Source organism: Cydia pomonella, chromosome 15 (genome assembly GCF_033807575.1).
Source record: "Cydia pomonella isolate Wapato2018A chromosome 15, ilCydPomo1, whole genome shotgun sequence".
In the NCBI taxonomy this organism is placed as follows: Eukaryota; Metazoa; Arthropoda; class Insecta; order Lepidoptera; family Tortricidae; genus Cydia; species Cydia pomonella.
In genome coordinates, this window is record NC_084717.1 from 10,639,317 (window position 1) to 10,657,093 (window position 17,777).

At 38.6% G+C, this 17,777-nt stretch overlaps 1 protein-coding gene across 1 annotated transcript in view; it reads right to left on the reverse strand.

Moving 5' to 3' along the window:
• Positions 1 to 261: 261 nt before the first annotated feature.
• LOC133525772 (uncharacterized) overlaps positions 262 to 17,777 on the reverse strand; it is a 333,725-nt gene continuing 316,209 nt past the window's right edge. Inside the window, exons 10-20 of the mRNA XM_061862154.1 lie at positions 14,937 to 15,117; positions 8,296 to 8,440; positions 7,727 to 7,984; positions 6,552 to 6,681; positions 5,832 to 5,995; positions 4,784 to 5,015; positions 4,238 to 4,399; positions 3,795 to 3,946; positions 3,472 to 3,584; positions 2,502 to 2,684; positions 262 to 1,276 (exon numbers count right to left, since the gene is read on the reverse strand). Of these exons, the coding sequence (XP_061718138.1) occupies positions 761 to 1,276; positions 2,502 to 2,684; positions 3,472 to 3,584; positions 3,795 to 3,946; positions 4,238 to 4,399; positions 4,784 to 5,015; positions 5,832 to 5,995; positions 6,552 to 6,681; positions 7,727 to 7,984; positions 8,296 to 8,440; positions 14,937 to 15,117 (2,236 nt within the window). The 3' untranslated portion in view covers positions 262 to 760. The remainder of the gene's footprint in view (positions 1,277 to 2,501; positions 2,685 to 3,471; positions 3,585 to 3,794; positions 3,947 to 4,237; positions 4,400 to 4,783; positions 5,016 to 5,831; positions 5,996 to 6,551; positions 6,682 to 7,726; positions 7,985 to 8,295; positions 8,441 to 14,936; positions 15,118 to 17,777) is intronic.

Below are 17,777 nucleotides of genomic sequence, written 5' to 3' on the forward strand. Positions count from 1 at the left end.
ACATTTTTTTTTGTTTACTTCTGAACTACATATCGGTTCACAAAATACACGTTTCAAGTTTAATATTTTACTACTAACTAACTACTACTATTGACTAGGAAACTGTTTAGTATATTACATTTGTGCCATATGGATAGACAGACAGATGGACGGACAGACGGATATGGCGACACTATTAGGGTTCCGTTTTTGCCATTTTGGGTAGAGAACGCTAAAAATGTATTTTTTTTTTCAACCATTTTTAGCGTTCGTAACCAACAACTTTTGAACTTTTGAAACCCCTTATTACATGAACCATTGTTTTGTACCTTAGGATCATAAAAAAAAAATTAATTTGATCAATTGGTTAAAAATATAATGAATATAGGCTGGAATGGTGATATGTATAATAAGTACTGGTATGTATACGTCACGTGGTTGCAGTCGAACTACATCTGTGTGGACATAAACTGACAAGACACCACGCCAGCCGATCGGGTGTCTTTATTTGCGAAACAACACACGTATCGCAAAGTTCATGGTACCAAAAATAGAGATGATTATGCTGAACACGTCTAGATGTAAAAAATATATATAGGTATCAATGAACAACAACAAGGAATAGGTATCCGAGAAGTGTACAATAATTTCTCGCACCTTTACTCGAGTACATCTATAACAATAATACTTTAGAAGGCTTCAACATACCACATTATGAGAAGGAGCAGGCCAGTCTCTCTTCAAAATCTATCTAATACACTGATAATCCTCACAGCTCCGTTTAAATGCCGTAGTCGAAGCTCTCGAACTCGGAGAAGCGCGAGTCCTGCTTCTGCAGGCGCTGCTGACAGGCTTCGATGTAGCTGTCCTGGATCCGGTACATGCCCGAGTTGGCCTGGTACATGAGCGTCTCCAAGATGCGCTCGTTCTTGATCGCCTTCGACGGGAGCACCACCTTAATCAGCTCCTGCGGTGAGATCCTGTACAGCTTCAGGTCCCGAGCGAGCCTCTCCATAATGCATTTAAATTCATTTTTGGCATCAGTCTTATTGGCGGACTTGACCTTGATTTTATTGCGCGCCCAACTGAGCATGGCCTCAAACTTGCGGACCTCGGGCACCTCGAGGTTGCGGCACATGATCATCTGCACCATCGACTCCGACAGGTTGAGGAACTCGGCCGTCTGGAACAGCGCGTAGGCACGCTGCTCCGTGAACGCCAGGATCATGTTCACCAGCTCCGACGCCGACGTGTACCGCCAGTAGTAGTTCTCCAGCGATATCAGCATTGTGCAAACCTGCAACAACACAACGTCGCTTGCATCATACACTTACATACGTAGGATATAAGCCAAAGACGTGTTTTCAATTAACTCAGGTTAAGTCTGTGGGTTTAGTTTCTATATATAACTATTCAAACCATGGGAGCTTATTATCTAAAGATGTTTAGATTCCAAGTGCTTGGCGAGGTGAATGCACTTTTGATCATCAGATTCTTTGTAATATCATCCATCCACAGATTTAAGATAACAAATATAGCTCGTATTATTAGAAAACCGAAGTGTCACAAGGTTTGACGCATAGATCAAATCGATTTTCGAATGCATGCCATTTTACGCTTACCCTTACCTGCCTGCTTAGTTAAGTCAAGGTGAATGTCGCATCACAAAGAAGATACATGTGCCCAAGATTGAACTGGTATAAAAGTATTATGACCACTCTACCAGATACCGAGGGCAAATGATACCCGAATAACAGTGTTGTTGATTCAAGTTCAGAGACGGAGCATATAAAACAATCGAGGTCACCACATATCTTGCTCCCGTACAAATTTAGTGCGACCGCTTACATTAGTTGCTCATAAAATGACAAGAAGTAGTTGCTTGTGTAATGTAAAAATATTTAAAAAAATTAAGCTCCAGCAGTCTTCCTGGGCTATCATAGTATAAAATGCTGTGGAATACATCTGAAATGGCACCTTGTGTTATCTTTGTTTTGATTGTCGTTTTCGATCAACGATTGTCATCTTGGCTAGGCCCCCAGGTATGTGAGGCACCCTAATAGGTGTGCTGTTGTATTGTAAAGTATACCTTCTTGTAGCTCACTGCTTCTGTCCTCAGGAAATGCTTGGCGTGGTGGAAGCAGAGCAAATTGAACTGCTACACAAAACACCCCTACCACTTTTTCCTTGTCTTTCGTGTCGATATTTCTTAAATATTAGATGTCAAGAAAGCAGCGGTATTGCGTCCCTCAATGTCAACTTCGGAGCAGGAGTACTACGGGTATGCGAGGCACAATAACAAGAGTACCTTTGTTTGCAGTTATTACTACAAAAAAATGTTGGTTGTTGAACTATTCTATCAACTTTTTACCATAAGTACCTACCACTTCTACCTTGAGAAACTGCTTGGTATGCTTGAAGCACGCATGTATCAACCCGGGCAGGTCGTAATGCTCAGATGAGCATTACGACATGGAGCAGGTCAGCCGGTGTGTATGTAGTCCAGCATCACTATAACTCACCACTTCTATCCTGAGGAACTGCTTAGCATGGTGGAAGCAGGCCTGCAGCAGCTCGGGCAGGTCGTAGTGCTCGGCAGCGCATATCAGCCCTGGGATGGACGCGCAGGTCAGCGGACAGCTGCCTGTATGTAGGTAGTCCAGCAGGATGCGAAACGTTTCCGGGTCGAACTCGATTATAGAAAACTGGAAAACGTGGAACAATTATGAACAGAGGCTCGCTCCTTTTTCAGGGAGTTAGGGCGTCGCTTGCGAGAGAGGGGCTGCGATCCTCGCTCTAGATCGTATCTGGCTTAGCAAGTCTCCATTGCGGCAAATTTGTACGACTCTCGGTTAAGGTAATTAGCGTTTCTGCAGAATCAGAATTCTAAGATCAAAGGTTGAAAATATCATATTAAGTCATTGTCTCGGGGACTTGATACGCTAGGTACATACTCGTATATACGGGTTAAAGCTAAATAAAACCGTTTTTTCTACTACAGGACTTATTTGTCTATTAAATGACTGCCAGTGAGGTCGAAATCAACTTCATAAGAAGCGAGGCGCACACAGCCAGGCTTACATTTTACAATACTGCGGACAGTATTGTTAGGAATATTCAAGTATACAATATAATGCAACTGTTGTATTTTATGCTGACTTCTAGGCAAAGATCTACAAAAAATTAACTTTGGTATTTATTGGTGTCTTAGACAAAATATTGTGTGCAATGGTAATAATTAGGTCTTAAAATTCTCGGGCCTGTCTACACAAAACTCAAATTCATTTCGTTTTGTAAGAGTTCGGCCCTTAAATTTTAATAACCCTTAGGTATACATACCTGTTGCACACAACACAATACTATTAATTAATACTATTTTGTTTTCTAATTGTCAATGAGTAGTATTAAAGTCTATCGCATGAATACAGTATTTATAGTCATATAAGCTTGTTTCCATAGATTTGGCCTGGGTGTAGATTGATATTGGCTTACCTCAGTCTGTGCAAGTTTGGCACGGTCCACTTTCTGGGCATCAGCGCACACCGAAAGTCTCGGTACTGCTAGCGCCGCATTTTTATCCTTTTCTTTATCTTTTCCTTCTTTATCTGGAAATTAGAAATAAAACTTTTATGAAAAAATTAAAGAGGAAACAATAACAATAAACTCCTCTTAGATTGTCGAGAACGTACATTTTACACAAAATAAAAAGTTTGCTATTCAAAAAAATGCAGGCGACTTTGCTGTATAAGGTTGACGATAGAGAGGTTTGGGTATTTATTTGGGAGACAATTACGAATGATTGAGTTGGTACTAACTAGAGCAATCTTGCGAACTGGCCCACTTCTTCTTGTCGTCGGCGTTGAGCTGCGAGTGCTGCTTGCGTATGGACCGGCCCCAACCGGCGGTGATCGTGCCTAGCCGGGAGAAAGCTCGCTTCACCATGGGAGAACTGGGTACGCTTTTTGGCCTGAAATATATCAAATGAAACATAATAGTAAGGTTTACTGGACTAAGTTGAATTCATGGAGTCATTTTATCAGGTAGGACTGTATGTAGGAGTTAACTCGTCTCTTCAATGCATGCACGTAAAACATGTCATTGCGCTATAAAAAAGAACATGGCTCAACTGGACAGAGCCATAGAAAGAAGAGTAGAGACATCGGTGTCAGAGGGCCACCAAAAATCAATCTTGGCCAGAAAGCAGCTCCGCCACCAGCACTTGGGGGCCCGAGCCTGGGCTGATGGACATCCTACTGACCTCGGCGACTCGATGTCGGGCACCTGCAGGAAGTTGCTGCTCTTCTGGCGTGCTGGCGTGGGCGACAGCAGCGTGGGTGCTGGCCGCGCCAGCAGCTCCGCCACCGGCACCTGCGGCGACCCAAACCCGGTCTGGATGCCGTACAACATCTCTTGGAATACTCTGAAATATATATAGGTAATATATTGCATAATACAAAGAACTTCATAATCTCGGACTTGATCAACCGTAAATTACATAACAGTACATATGGTGCTACTTTCCAGCACGCGTGCGGGAATGAGCACTTTCCGTGGATATATCGAAACTTTAAAGAGCCATATGTACTGTAAAACGTTGTACGTTACATGTGAAAATAGGTAATTCGCAACTCGTGTCAATTTAAAACACTCACCACCCAACTACTAACTACTAACACACATCACAACTCGTTGCGAATTTCCTCTTTTCTGCACTTGTATCGTAAATAAATATTATGCAGCGGTTATATGTTGGCAACATTCAGCTCGTTACTCAGAGAGAAATAACAGAAAGAGACCAACTCACCTACTCCTAACCCCTAATATCGCCCTCACTCCAATAAATTTGGTCTTCTGCTTAGATTGTCCCACGAGGAACACGACGTCGAACAATTGTGCGTTAGTGGCCACGTTTAACTCGTTGTTGAGGAACACTCTTGTAAAGTCTTTCGCGAGCTGGTCGTAGTCCTCAAACTGATCGCGCACCGAGTCGAGAAGAGGAGATGACGGCCTCATATGTCCGATAGGGCGCCAAGAACCTGAAAAGGTAATGTAAAATATAATAAATCTCTTGTCGCTTAGGAATATTCAAGACTTCCCGTAGGTACAACTATAGAATTTTCCAGAAAACGATTGCTACTCCTTCCTTTATTCATTGTGTTGGACTTGGATCACAGTAAGATTGAATTGCACGGATTTCAATAACAATTAATTGCTTCTAACTATGTCTAACATTAGTACTTAAAGTTTGAAACTACATATCTACGAGAGTTAGCAAACTGGTTAAGAGTTGATAAATTAGAAACCATCAAAGGTTACTTCAGAGTGACCTGAAGTGAACTCATAAGTTTTGATCCTGCGGATTAAACCGTCGACCAAATCTTAGATTGAAGCATAGGTTAAGGGACCTAATACGAATAAAATTTACAAAGTTGCCAATGGCAGTGTGCGCCACGTGTTGAAGTAGTTATAGAACCGATACTGTATGGAGGAAAAAGGAGATTGTCACTTCGGCGGACTTTAACAAAGTAAACTTGCAGGCGTATTATGGACAGCATTAATCACGTGATAGAGTATATGTCACTTTTTAATACTACGCAATTGAAAGAGGCGGACACTGGCATTATCACGCTGTTACATAGACAAATACGATCGTAATATTATCCGTGAACTAGTCAAGATACGAGTACACAACGAAGAAGTTGGATGAGGGCAAACACAAACGACTAAGTACCTATGAAGACATTGACGCTACTGGTCAACTGTAAAATTTAAAGTGAAAACCAATGACGATAGGAATCATACGAGTATATGATGAGATTATGATGATCATGATGACGATATTGATAACATACCTCTCCTATATGGTTTAGGTATCTGTCCAGTCTCGGCGTGATTCTGCAAGTTAGCTACGATGTCTTCTAGCATTTGACTCCGGGTTCTTTCTTGCATCCTCGCAAATTTCGGGGCGGAATATGACGCTCTTTCTCCATTTACTATTTTTGTGAGAAGCCATTCTCTGTAAGATATTATCCAACATTTAACGATGGACTAGTGCCTGATAGCTTATTATCCAGGGTCATTGGACAAACTTCGAAAGTGGGGTAATTTTGAAAATGCCTATAATATCTAGGAAACCAGAAGCACTTCATACTTTAGCAACACTTACGCTACTGCAACACTTATGACATCTAGCGTAGTGTTGTTACAAAAGAAAGTGCGTCTATTTTAATAGATAGGATAAGCAATGTTCATAATAGGTACTCCGCTTTCGAAGTTATCTCAATGCATCTTAGATGTAAGGCACAAAAAACATCAAGGGGTGCAAGAAATTGCTGAGCGGACTTTAAACGTTATTTTGAATGGAAAACTTACTCCAAAGGGTACAATTGAGTATCAACTATGAAATTTTAAATTCACTTTGACTGAAATCCTCAATATTGTCGCTGGTGGATTTCGTTGGTAAGTATTTTTTTGCCTAAACACTAAACTGGAATGAGGATAACGGTAACGTTGTCTCTATATATTAGGTACAGTTACCGAAGACTACTAGTATCACTATGCAGCTGAATTACCTGAACATGGGTCCTTTGTCGAACACGCTCTGTTCCCAAAGGTAGGGTTTGTATGCACCAACCTCGTCCCGAGTTACGACCGACACCTCATACCTGGTGGGCCGTCGTTTTATCCGTGCCGATACCCGCACTGCAAATCATAATCATACTTACTAACATACTTTACATTTAGTCGTAGAGCAAGTGTTGAAAATAAAGCTAGTTCCGACAAGAACTTGCTTCAAGATAGTGGTGCATTTTTATAAACGCCCTTTTCCTAACTGCAGAAAGTGCATCATCGGGAAACTGCTGCAATATGATTTACCTGTGTTTTCAGAAAAGCATTTACCTCGGAAGGGGTACTAGTTTTACTTGACTATAGTTATGAGAATGTAAAACCAAAAGAATGTCGCCTACAGTGAATACTGCGGGAACGACAGACAAATCGTTATCATAATTATATTCCCCGAAGGGACTATGTAGTCGTCCCGTACGTGTCTTTACATCGATACGAGGCAATGCATACTTTCAAACCATTTAAAATGTTATTAAGTAAACTACAAAATTGAATTTCAGCGAAAATCTCATGTGTTTTTGTTTCGAACCGCAGACTAAGCGTGTAGCGATCTCCGATACCTACCCATTAAGTCTATCTAAGTTTATAATGGTCTTAGCTACTATAAAGTTTTATAGACTATATACTCTGAGCAATAAAAAGAGGTCACTTCCAATGGAAAGTTATATAAATAGTGCCCCGTTTTAATTGCTTTTAAGTGTATTTAATGTAGGTAATTTAACTTGATGCGTCATACATCCGTCACATAGCGATAAATAAGACATAATACAATGCTGAATCTGAATCTATATCTTTAGGTATCTAAATAAAAGTTTAAAAAATCTACCCTCAAGTGGTTCCTTAAGCCAGTTGAGGGTAGATAAAAACATTACATGGTCAAATAATGTAGGTTAAAGTCAGGTAGTTCAGTGACAGATCCAGGCGTTTTGTATTTGGTTGGTTAACCAATAAAATATTATAACTACCCGAATATGTACAAATTATATAAATAAACTTACTTTTATTTAAATACCTAAAGATACAGAGTATAATCTAAGGAAGGTTGCATTTGATGATATTATATTGCTCATGACTGTCATGAGTACCTACATACATTGTCGAGTTAGGATTTCAGACTTACCTAAAATAAACGTGTGTAAGAAATGGCTCTTGATGCAAGCCGGCGAGAAGGCAGTGTTGTCCGCTTCAAGGAATACGACGCACACAATATCGTTCCCTATGTGCCTCTTCCTCTGCAGCTTCTGAGGGTCGTGGCGTTCGTATGGCAACAAAGTCGATACGTGAAACATTATCTCAATACCTCGCCAGTTCGTGTACACTGAGTACAGGCCCGTTAGGTCGTGGACGGTGTCTAAACCGCCTTTGTATTTGTCGAAACCTAAAATGAAATAAGTGGTGGTAATAATGGTATAATAAAAATAAGCCTCATGAAAAAGCCCATTAAAGTAAAATGATTTGCTAAAATATGCAAGCCCAAAACAAATATCTTTACACTACCTTACTAAGCTATCGAGTATAATCAAAACGGGTATTTGCAAAGAGACTCAAAATGGTTGTCCTTATCGCGGTTCCAATGAGGCTCGTAAGTTTCTTAGTCAGGGTCAATACCGACTACGTCGTCAAGTAATAACAATACATGCCCTTCTTAGCCTTTATAGCTGATAGAAATATTAATAGAATTGTATAGACCTTTTAGCCGCACTTTTTCACCGAGCACTTGTAAGAACTCTTCAAACATTGGCGAATTTTCATTATTGTCCAGAATGTCTTCTTCGCTATATTGGTTTTCCTTGACGAATATCACGCCCACTTTGAGCTCCGACTTTATGAATACCTGAAATAAAATGGTGCTTTATAAAAATATGCAATGGAAAAAATATGTCATATAAATGGAACACCTAATAACAACACAATAAAATAATGTAAACGGATCATTTTATATGCACATTTCCATATAAGTAATATTATATTTATTTATTATTAAATCAATCCTTTTTTATATTAAATTTATATGTATAAAATCAATACACAATCCAATTTCGATCTCCAATACCTTATTGTAACTATAGAACCCTTTGGGGTTTCGTATCCGAGGGTTTTATGCGAAACCATTTAAAATAAAAAATAACGTATTCATAGTCTTTCACCCTGTTCCACCTTTCAAATATTGGATATTGATCTCGAAGCGTTATTAAGTTAGCTTATTACGATCATAAGACAATATACGAGTAAGGTTATGACATGCAACTTATCAGAGGATTAGGGAATGAGGAAGTAATCTATCTCGGCTCCAGCTATCAAAAATATTACCATGGTATAACCCACTTGGGAGATGCCGCTCATTATCTTTTCCATCTCAGTACACAGCAATATTAATTCAATGCCTAAGGAAAATAATTTAATATTTACAAATATTTTTGCATTGTGTTTACCTAACAGCCCTTAACCCTATGAGGATCATCCATTGCTTACAGGAATTATAATAACCGAAAATGTATAACATGAACCGTCGACAAAGTCCTGAAATAGTTGAAATATCTCTGCAATTCTATAAGACTAAAATTGTTGTCTGAACAATGATTCCACGAGTAAAACGCAAAATAAAAAAGCTTTTAGTTTTTTTTTATCAATACTCAGCTAGGCTTCATAATCATACAAACAAATAATTGCATAAAAAGTCCAAATCATTGCAAAAACTTTCTTACTTAGAATCTTAATTCAATGTTTAAATCTGACTGGCTATTCCTACTTTGGAGTGGGTAATAATCTAGCTGGAGTGAGCCATTTGACAGCGTGCAATAATATCTAAATTGGCACGACACAGTATTCCACTCTTTCCACCGCTGCCGAAAGGCGACCTGCCCGTTTCAATTAGCACTAACTATAATACCATAATGGCCCGAACACTGCAATATGGATGAACGAACTGGAATATTGGAACTAGTTTGAATTCCCAATTTAGACGGCTGGAACATAGTTAACATTTTCGTGTATGTTAATACAGTATTCTAAGCATATGTCATGTCACTCTTAGGAGTTGCTACCACTTTATTGAATTTTAATGAGGGCAATTTCTAATTACATATTTGTGTCATAACATAACGCTTTAATCACAACCGACAATGAGGTACATTTTGTCTAAGACAGATACATAAATTTGAGACAAAGTAAAGATCACGTATGTATCAGACGTTACTTAAAAACAACAGTACCTAGACGGACATTTCGCCTGATGAGAAGCCAGTTTATGGCCGTACTGCTATCTAATAAAGCAGACATAAAAAGTATGTCTGGTTCGCTGCGTCAGCATTAAAATGTATAATGGTAGTTGTAGGACGAGCAATGATATAAAAGGTTAATCGGTTCTGACAACAAAATCGCGTCGACGTTGACACCGTATTTATAATTTACGAAAAGAGTTCGCAACCTTCGGGAAATTCAAAGTTTCTCACGGTGACTTCAGATGTTTGTTCTCAGAATTAGTAACTAGTTGACATACAGAGCGACTTAGACAGTTTTCTTGTTTCGTTGATATTGTAAATTCATAAGAATGCGAAGAAAGGTAGACTCCTGGGAAAAGAGAAATGAAGTTATGAGCGGCAGGTCGTCACTGGTCTGACGCGTGTACGGCGCGGGGCGTTTTTAATAATTCTGCGACAATTTGAAGCCACTCGAAAATAAATTGCTTTTAGGGTGCATCGCAGTTTACTTTAATGGAGTAAGATTTAACAAGGAACCTGGAGTAGTGATAGTATGTAACCGCATAGATTACCAAAGGGAAGTATACCTGGCTTTGATAAGCGATAAGCCATCCGAAATCTTGAACTTTGAATAGTGATTTTACTCTCAAATAAATTTCATGTTTCCAAATCATAACAGTAAGCCATGTGTTCAATCGATTTAAAGGATACGTTGTAAATAAATATCAACGTACCTTCCTTTTCAGATAGGTGAGGGGTGGCTAGCTTTTGTAAAGGACATACACACTACGTCACAGAAAAGGAAACACACGTCGGCGAGAGGGAGACCTGTCAATAACGATGTCGAGCGCGGCTGAGGAGGGCTCACGGAAAATTGGACAGACATTTAGCTGTACAGTTGTACAGGTAATATCTACTTATAAAATTCTTTGACAACAAAAAATGCTTTACAATTTCCAATGCTGTAAGTAGGCGGGGCAGGAAATCGAATGAGAGACACGATAGAGAAGTTTCCACCGTAATTTAAGGGACAAGCATAACGGACATTTAAAGAGTTTTATAAAATTCTTTCATAACGCGAACCCGGTAACATTTATTAAATTACTTCAGACGATGTTCTGAAAATAAAAGAATAGACATTGTCCTAAAAAATATTAAAACGTCGCCATTCATCATTTGAAAAGGAACCGGAAAGCGGTAGTATTTAATTACCTTCTAAAACTCTACCAGCGCATTATTACACATCTAATAACTCTAAAATAAAAGCAGTGGCCCCTAATGTTAATTATTTCTTAGAGTTTTGAAGTTAAAGAATGTCACTTAAATTGTATCTCCTTATTATAATGTAATGTAGGTGTCTACCTCGAAGAATGAGATATGCGACATAACATGTGCCTCGTGTCGTCTTAATGGATTAGACTCATTACTTTACCATTTAACAATATAATACGTAGAAAGGCGAAATAAGAGACGCCAATCATCTTAAATCTATGACTTAGGAATCTTCAGATGACGTATAATAAGAATTGTCTGAGGTTATGGGGTTAGGTATCTACTAATACTATAAAATATGCGAAAATCTACTAGTACAAAAAAAATAGAGTTATTTTTTTGCTGCAGCGTGTGATTGTATATTTATTAAGCTCGCGATGACATGGGTATCAACTTTAAAGTGTTTCTATAAAGAGAATGTTTACGATTCTTAAAGTACCTATCTATGTGCATAGTCAAGATCACGTTTGAAGTTCCATTCTGCGACATAATCCTTTTTGTGTTTATATTTGTTAAACCAACATTTCCTTGATCAACAAAATTTAATGCTCATTCGAAACGCAGGGCCGGGTATGGGCGCACCCACCAAATTTCCACTTACGTTCAATGATATCTCTGGCCGGACCTAATGAAAATTGGCAGCCCATTGGATCGGACGAACTCCGTCGTAAATTCACTAAATACACACAAAAGCGAGCTATAATAAATGTATTTAAGAGCGAATTTAGCATTCCTGTCTCGTAAGCGTCAAGTACAATTTTCCTATTTAGCAGCTAAAAGTCGTGATTTTGCATTTTCAACATCACATTTTGCATTATTCGTATTTGCATAGAAAACCACGCATTTCGCATATCATATTTTCTACATAAACAGCAGGTGTTTTCGCTGCTATGTAAATCACGTTTTCATTTATCATGCTGGGAAAGTTCATCATTATATATGGATATTTTTAGACTGCACTAAATTTTGGTATTTATATTTTATGTTAATGAATAAAAGTACTAAAAGCAACACTTTGAACTAATCTTTATATCTTTACAATAAGCTTTAGAAATTGATAGTTAATATTGTTGACGATGGTACCTATACCTAATCTACTTTGTAAGATATTATTATCTTATTTACCTAATACAGTTAACAGTACTGCCAACAAACTCTAAGCTAGTTCGACGGAGATAAAAAATATTATTGCTCGTGAAAATAATCGTAAATGAAATTTCTGTGTAGTTATTACGCAATAAAAAATAGAGCACGAATACCATACCCGATATAGGTGACATATCGACCCTTGCCTACTTGCCTAGGCACGGCTCGAATGGCTATATTGCCATGGATAAAATGAGTCGTTTCATTCTCTTACTGTATAATCTACTATGCATTTAGAAACATGAAACGTTATTAGAAATTCCATAACGTGGAACTAAAGTTCCATGAGTCAGATGTCCTGATAGAATATCAGCAGAGTAATTTTATGAAACAAAGTTTGCGCTCGAGTTAATATTTTAATGCGATCCTCATCTCGACGAGGATCGGAGTTTACAGTCGTGTCTCCCAGCGAAATAGTTTCGCCACTAACTCGTCATTAGTCCATTACCGTGATTAGTCTTGACGTAAGTAGGAAGTGTTGCTTTTAGTGACGAGCGGTATATCCGTTAACGTTTTTAGAGTAGAAAAACACACAGATATTTTAAAAGTACGTACAACAATTCGTTCGTTAAATGAATAAAACTTATTTATTTGTAGCTATTTTACATTTATTTACCTTACATAGGCATTAAGTCCGCCTTTTGTACTATAAGATTGTTTTCTTTTGTGCAATAAAGATTAAATAAATAAATAAATAAATAGGCTTAGTTGCATAGAAGCGTCTGTCTGTTCCACTCCAGCCATGACAGCAAGTAATGGACACTGCACATCGACAGCATCGCCGGATTTGGTCAAAGTAATAGGCCCAAAACATTTCTTAAGTTTAATTTAACAAAATATTTTTTTAAATCGGGCGTCACTTTGCGGAAATCCATATTAATTAATATCTACGATATATCGTAGATTAACAAATAAATATTATCTTTTTAATTAGGTTGATTTAAACTAGACCTTGTAAAACCCATGGTCTTCACAATTCAACTTGTTCTCGTGTACTTAGTTTTAAATTATTGAAATCGAGGCAAGGTAATCGATCCAAGGCAAGTGTATTAGCAGTGCATGTGGCTCCGCTTCGAGTGGAATTCGATCTGTATCTTATCCTCGTTCTCTCCAGAGGGCAAATTACAAACATACTAGCACATGCACATGTATATACACCTATACATAATTATGTATACCAATATTATGCGAAAGTTTATTAAAGCCTAGCCTTAATAAACAACAGTTTAGATGTGATACGATAACATGCAGACAAAAGGAGCTTTCGCATTTATAATAATAAGTATGGATGGTTGCTCCGTTTATAAGAGCTGTAATAGTCCCGTGTGTGCCCGCTCCCGTCACCGCTCGAGCCCCAGGCCAGGCCCGGCAGGGCGCGTGACACACTCGCCCGACGGCGCGGCGTCGCCCTGCCTCGCGACTAACGGAGCTCATTAATGTTTCACGGCTGTAAGCGGCGGCGTCGTTTATTCGTAATTGGAAGCTGAAAAAACAATCGCAACGCCGAGAAAAGGTTTTACTGCTAATTTACTTGCTATTCCAAGTTCGGCGCGGGATTAATGCTGAATGAGAGCCGTGAATTAGTTGTGTATAGCCGATAGATTGCTTCGTTTATAGACTTCGATTTATTGATGGCCAGGTATTCGAATCGGCGATTAGTTTGTTTCCGAGAAATTTCGTCGTCCAATATAGCGCTGGTACGGTAAACCTTAAATTTACTCTGGGTTGAAATTAAATCCGTTGGTGCAGAAACGATGTTTACGGTTTATCGAGACTGCACAATTTTGGTGCGGTATTTAATTAAGTTTCCAAATTGGAGGCGGCCCGCCAAATGAACGTAACGAACACATTGTCTTGTGTATGAGCATAACATTTGGCGTGTTGCCTACTGGAATAATTCAACAGAGAACGATATTGTTTAAATGTCAGGAGCTACTCACTTCTAGCGAGCGCACAACAATCGAGATTGAGACGGAAACATTATAAATTCACTTTAAACAAAACAAGGATAAATTATTAAAAAAAATGTTAATGTGTTACGATGTTAGAAAATTCGTCTACAATTTAATAAATTTCATTGTAAAACGAAAATAAGTCAAGCTAGTTAGAATAATATTCTCAATTATTTTGTTGGAATTATATTCAATTCAATTAACTTATAGTAAGGAAAGCTGGCGTTGATTTTATGAGAGCACTTTGACAATTCAATCTCGCGCCAGCTCTTATGAATTCTGTTACGTTAACTGTTTGATAACAAAGAGTGTGGTACAATAATTATATAGGAATCGAATAAGTACCTAATTATGTATTAGGGGATCGAGATAACGGACGACCTCTCAAAGGAAAATAACTGGCTATCTTGTAATTTTAGAGTTATTTTGTGCTATTACTTCCTGATTTCATAATACTTAATAATCTTCTTTATTTCAATACCATGTAGTCGAATCACAACGACCTGAATTATTTTGTTTTACGCTGCCGACGATGCCTTGGCTACAAATGGCGATTTATTGCCGTACCTACTCTCACTCTTCTCAGAGATCAGTCGTTAATACAAGTACGCAAGCTCAGCAGGTGAAGAATATTACTAGGTGAATGGACATCATATAAAAAGCTTGTTGTTCCACTTGGGGGCAAGATTATGTTTAAGTACCTCCTTGTGCACAATCAACTCGTGACTGTAGCGGTCGTCGAACACACCATTGTATATACCTGATCCAGTTTTAGTAGTTCCTCGGGCGTGTCGGGCAGTTGGCCGAGCATGAGCGGCGGGTTGATGTTCACCTCCTTGCCCAGCGAGCGAACGACTTCCTCGCGATTATAGCGGTCCGCGAACACGCACGACGCCGGGATCAGCCCATGCACCGTGTAGCTGATCGCTCGGACCAGGATTCTGGGGACAAATAATTTAAGTTCTGTTCAAAGTAAAAACAAAAAAAATATATAAATATGACAACCATTTTTACCCGCCCTCTTTTAGAGCTATTTATGCAGTCATCTACTACATACTCTGGATAATTTTAATGATGCTAAACTCACTTGAGTTACCTACTTGCTTGTACAATGTCGGGAATACAAACAGTTAAAAAAATATAATCCAGAATAGTTTTGATATCACCATCAATGTCTTACTAACATTTACCAAATATCATACTAACCATGGTGTTCACCATATATATGGTGTTGTCACCATGGCTTATGGCGCCTGCAACACTAGAGGTGTTACCTAATATTGTTATCACTGTAGAACAGTAATAAAGGCTTAATAATAATAAATAATAATTCAGCCTATATGTGTAGGTACGTCCCACTGCTGGGAACAGACCTCCTCTCATGCGTGAGAGGGTTTGGGCTACACTAGCCCAATGCAGATTGGGGACTTCACATACACCTTTGAATTTCTTCGCAGATGTATGCAGGTTTTTAAGGCTTACTTTATTTATTTATTTTACATAAAAACAAAGATTGAACTCTTCTATTATGAAATTTCAAGTCAAATTAAGCCGGCTGACTTACTTATCACGGCGCCGTCTGAGCAAGCAAAGTAGATCGTGAAAAAACAAAGGTTTTTAATTAAATTCTCTTGTTGTCTGACGTTTCAGTTTTCCTACGACAGAGGATAATGAAAATACCAGTATTCACGGTAAGCTTTCCTGGCATCTACGGCACGATCCCTTTGTGAAAAGGAGACATTTTTGCGGCTTGTCTTGATTCTATAGAACGCTATATGATGTATAAGTTTCCGCCTAATTAGAATATTATCTCTTCATTAGAGCCATCCTTACAATAGAATGAATTAATTTCATTCGCTCATAAAACGCCTGGTCTGGAATAAACTACGTATAGTTGTTTAATGTATAGCATACTTAGGCTTTTTAATTTTGTATAAATAATTGAACCTCCTAAATGTTCTTGACGGAAAGATTTGACCTCCTACTCGTAGAACACTTCTACAAAACATATGCTCTGAAAGTGCTTCGGGAGGCCAATTCAAACTTTAAAAATCTAATCCTTAGAGACCTCGATCGTATAGGAATGTGTGCGAAAAATTTCTATATTTTTTGTTTTCTCTGCACGTGCTGCAGGCAATTCTCAACTTTGCAGTGTATCAAAATCGCAATGCCAGTTTTATATAATTATTAACTGTGCCCGTAGCCTCATCCACGTGGACTCCGATCTATTTCGTTGCTAAAAATAAATTATCTCTACGTTCATCCCTTCTATATACCGTGTTTTTAGGGTTCCGTACCCAAAGGGTCAAACGGGACCCTATTACTGAGACTCGGCTGTCCGTCCGTCCGTCCGTCTGTCACCAGGCTGTATCTCATGAACCGTGATAGTTAGCCAGTTGAAATTTCTATAGATTATGTATTTCTGTTGCCGCTACGAGTATAACAACAAATACTAAAAACAGAATAAACTAAATATTTCTTTCCAATCTCGAGGTTCTCATCCAATCACCGAAGTTAAGCAACGTCGGGCAGGGTCAGTAGGTACTTGGATGGATGACCGTTTTTATAGATAATGGTACGGAACCCTTCCTGTGCGAGTCCGACTCGCACTTGGCTGGTTTTTTAAACTGCGTTCACTTCGGGGTATGACTAAGTACATTTAAGGAAACTAAATGATATAGGTAGTTAGTTTTCATATATTTGTAGTAGTAGTAGTAGTAAACTCTTTATTGCACAAAAATACATAATATTACAAGTAACGTACAATAGGGTTGTTTCCAATTTTTTGAAAGGCTTGTAATACGTTCTATATCAGTGGTAGGCAAACTTTCTTCATGGGGGGCCAGAAAAATAAAAAAAATCTGAGGAGGGCCACAACTGCAGAATAAATGCATTTTGTTTTGAAACCGTTATGTCGCGAGCCCTATACTAATTATTTCGAAGAATCGGCGGCGGGCCAGATGAAACCCTTGCGCGGGCCGGAACTGGCCCGCGGGCCGTAGTTTGCCCACCACTGTCCTATATTAACCAAAAGTTGCCCTAAAATTTAACTTTTACCCTAAAAACGGCTTTAAATATGTTAAATTAACAAAATATATTTAGACCCATGCTTTCGCGCCCAAAACGCTTTTTGAAAATTGTATGACGTCACAGTTTACGGTTTGACACATAACTACGGAAGGTAGAGGCAAGGAACAAAATCTCCATATACCAAAAAGTGTCAGACCCAAAACCATAAATAGGTGGCGCTACAATACCTAGAATACTTGAGAAAAAAATCTAATCATAGACAGCGCACTTCACTCCGTCAATAACGCCTAGGTTCTTAGCTACTCTAGCGCTACTCTGGAGAGATTTGGAACTATTATTTATAGCTGACAGCTGGACACTTTTGCAAAAATCTGCCTAAGGAGTTTCTGTTCCTTGCCTCTACCTTCCATACACATAACTATGTACATACCAAAGAGTAAAGTAAGTATATAGGTACATACACACGTAACACCAACGCCCCCCGTTGTCTGTTCTCAATACAAAATTTGATACTCAAGCCGTAGCCATTTAGGTGGTGGGCAAGCTGCTAATAAAATATGTTTTCTGTAAT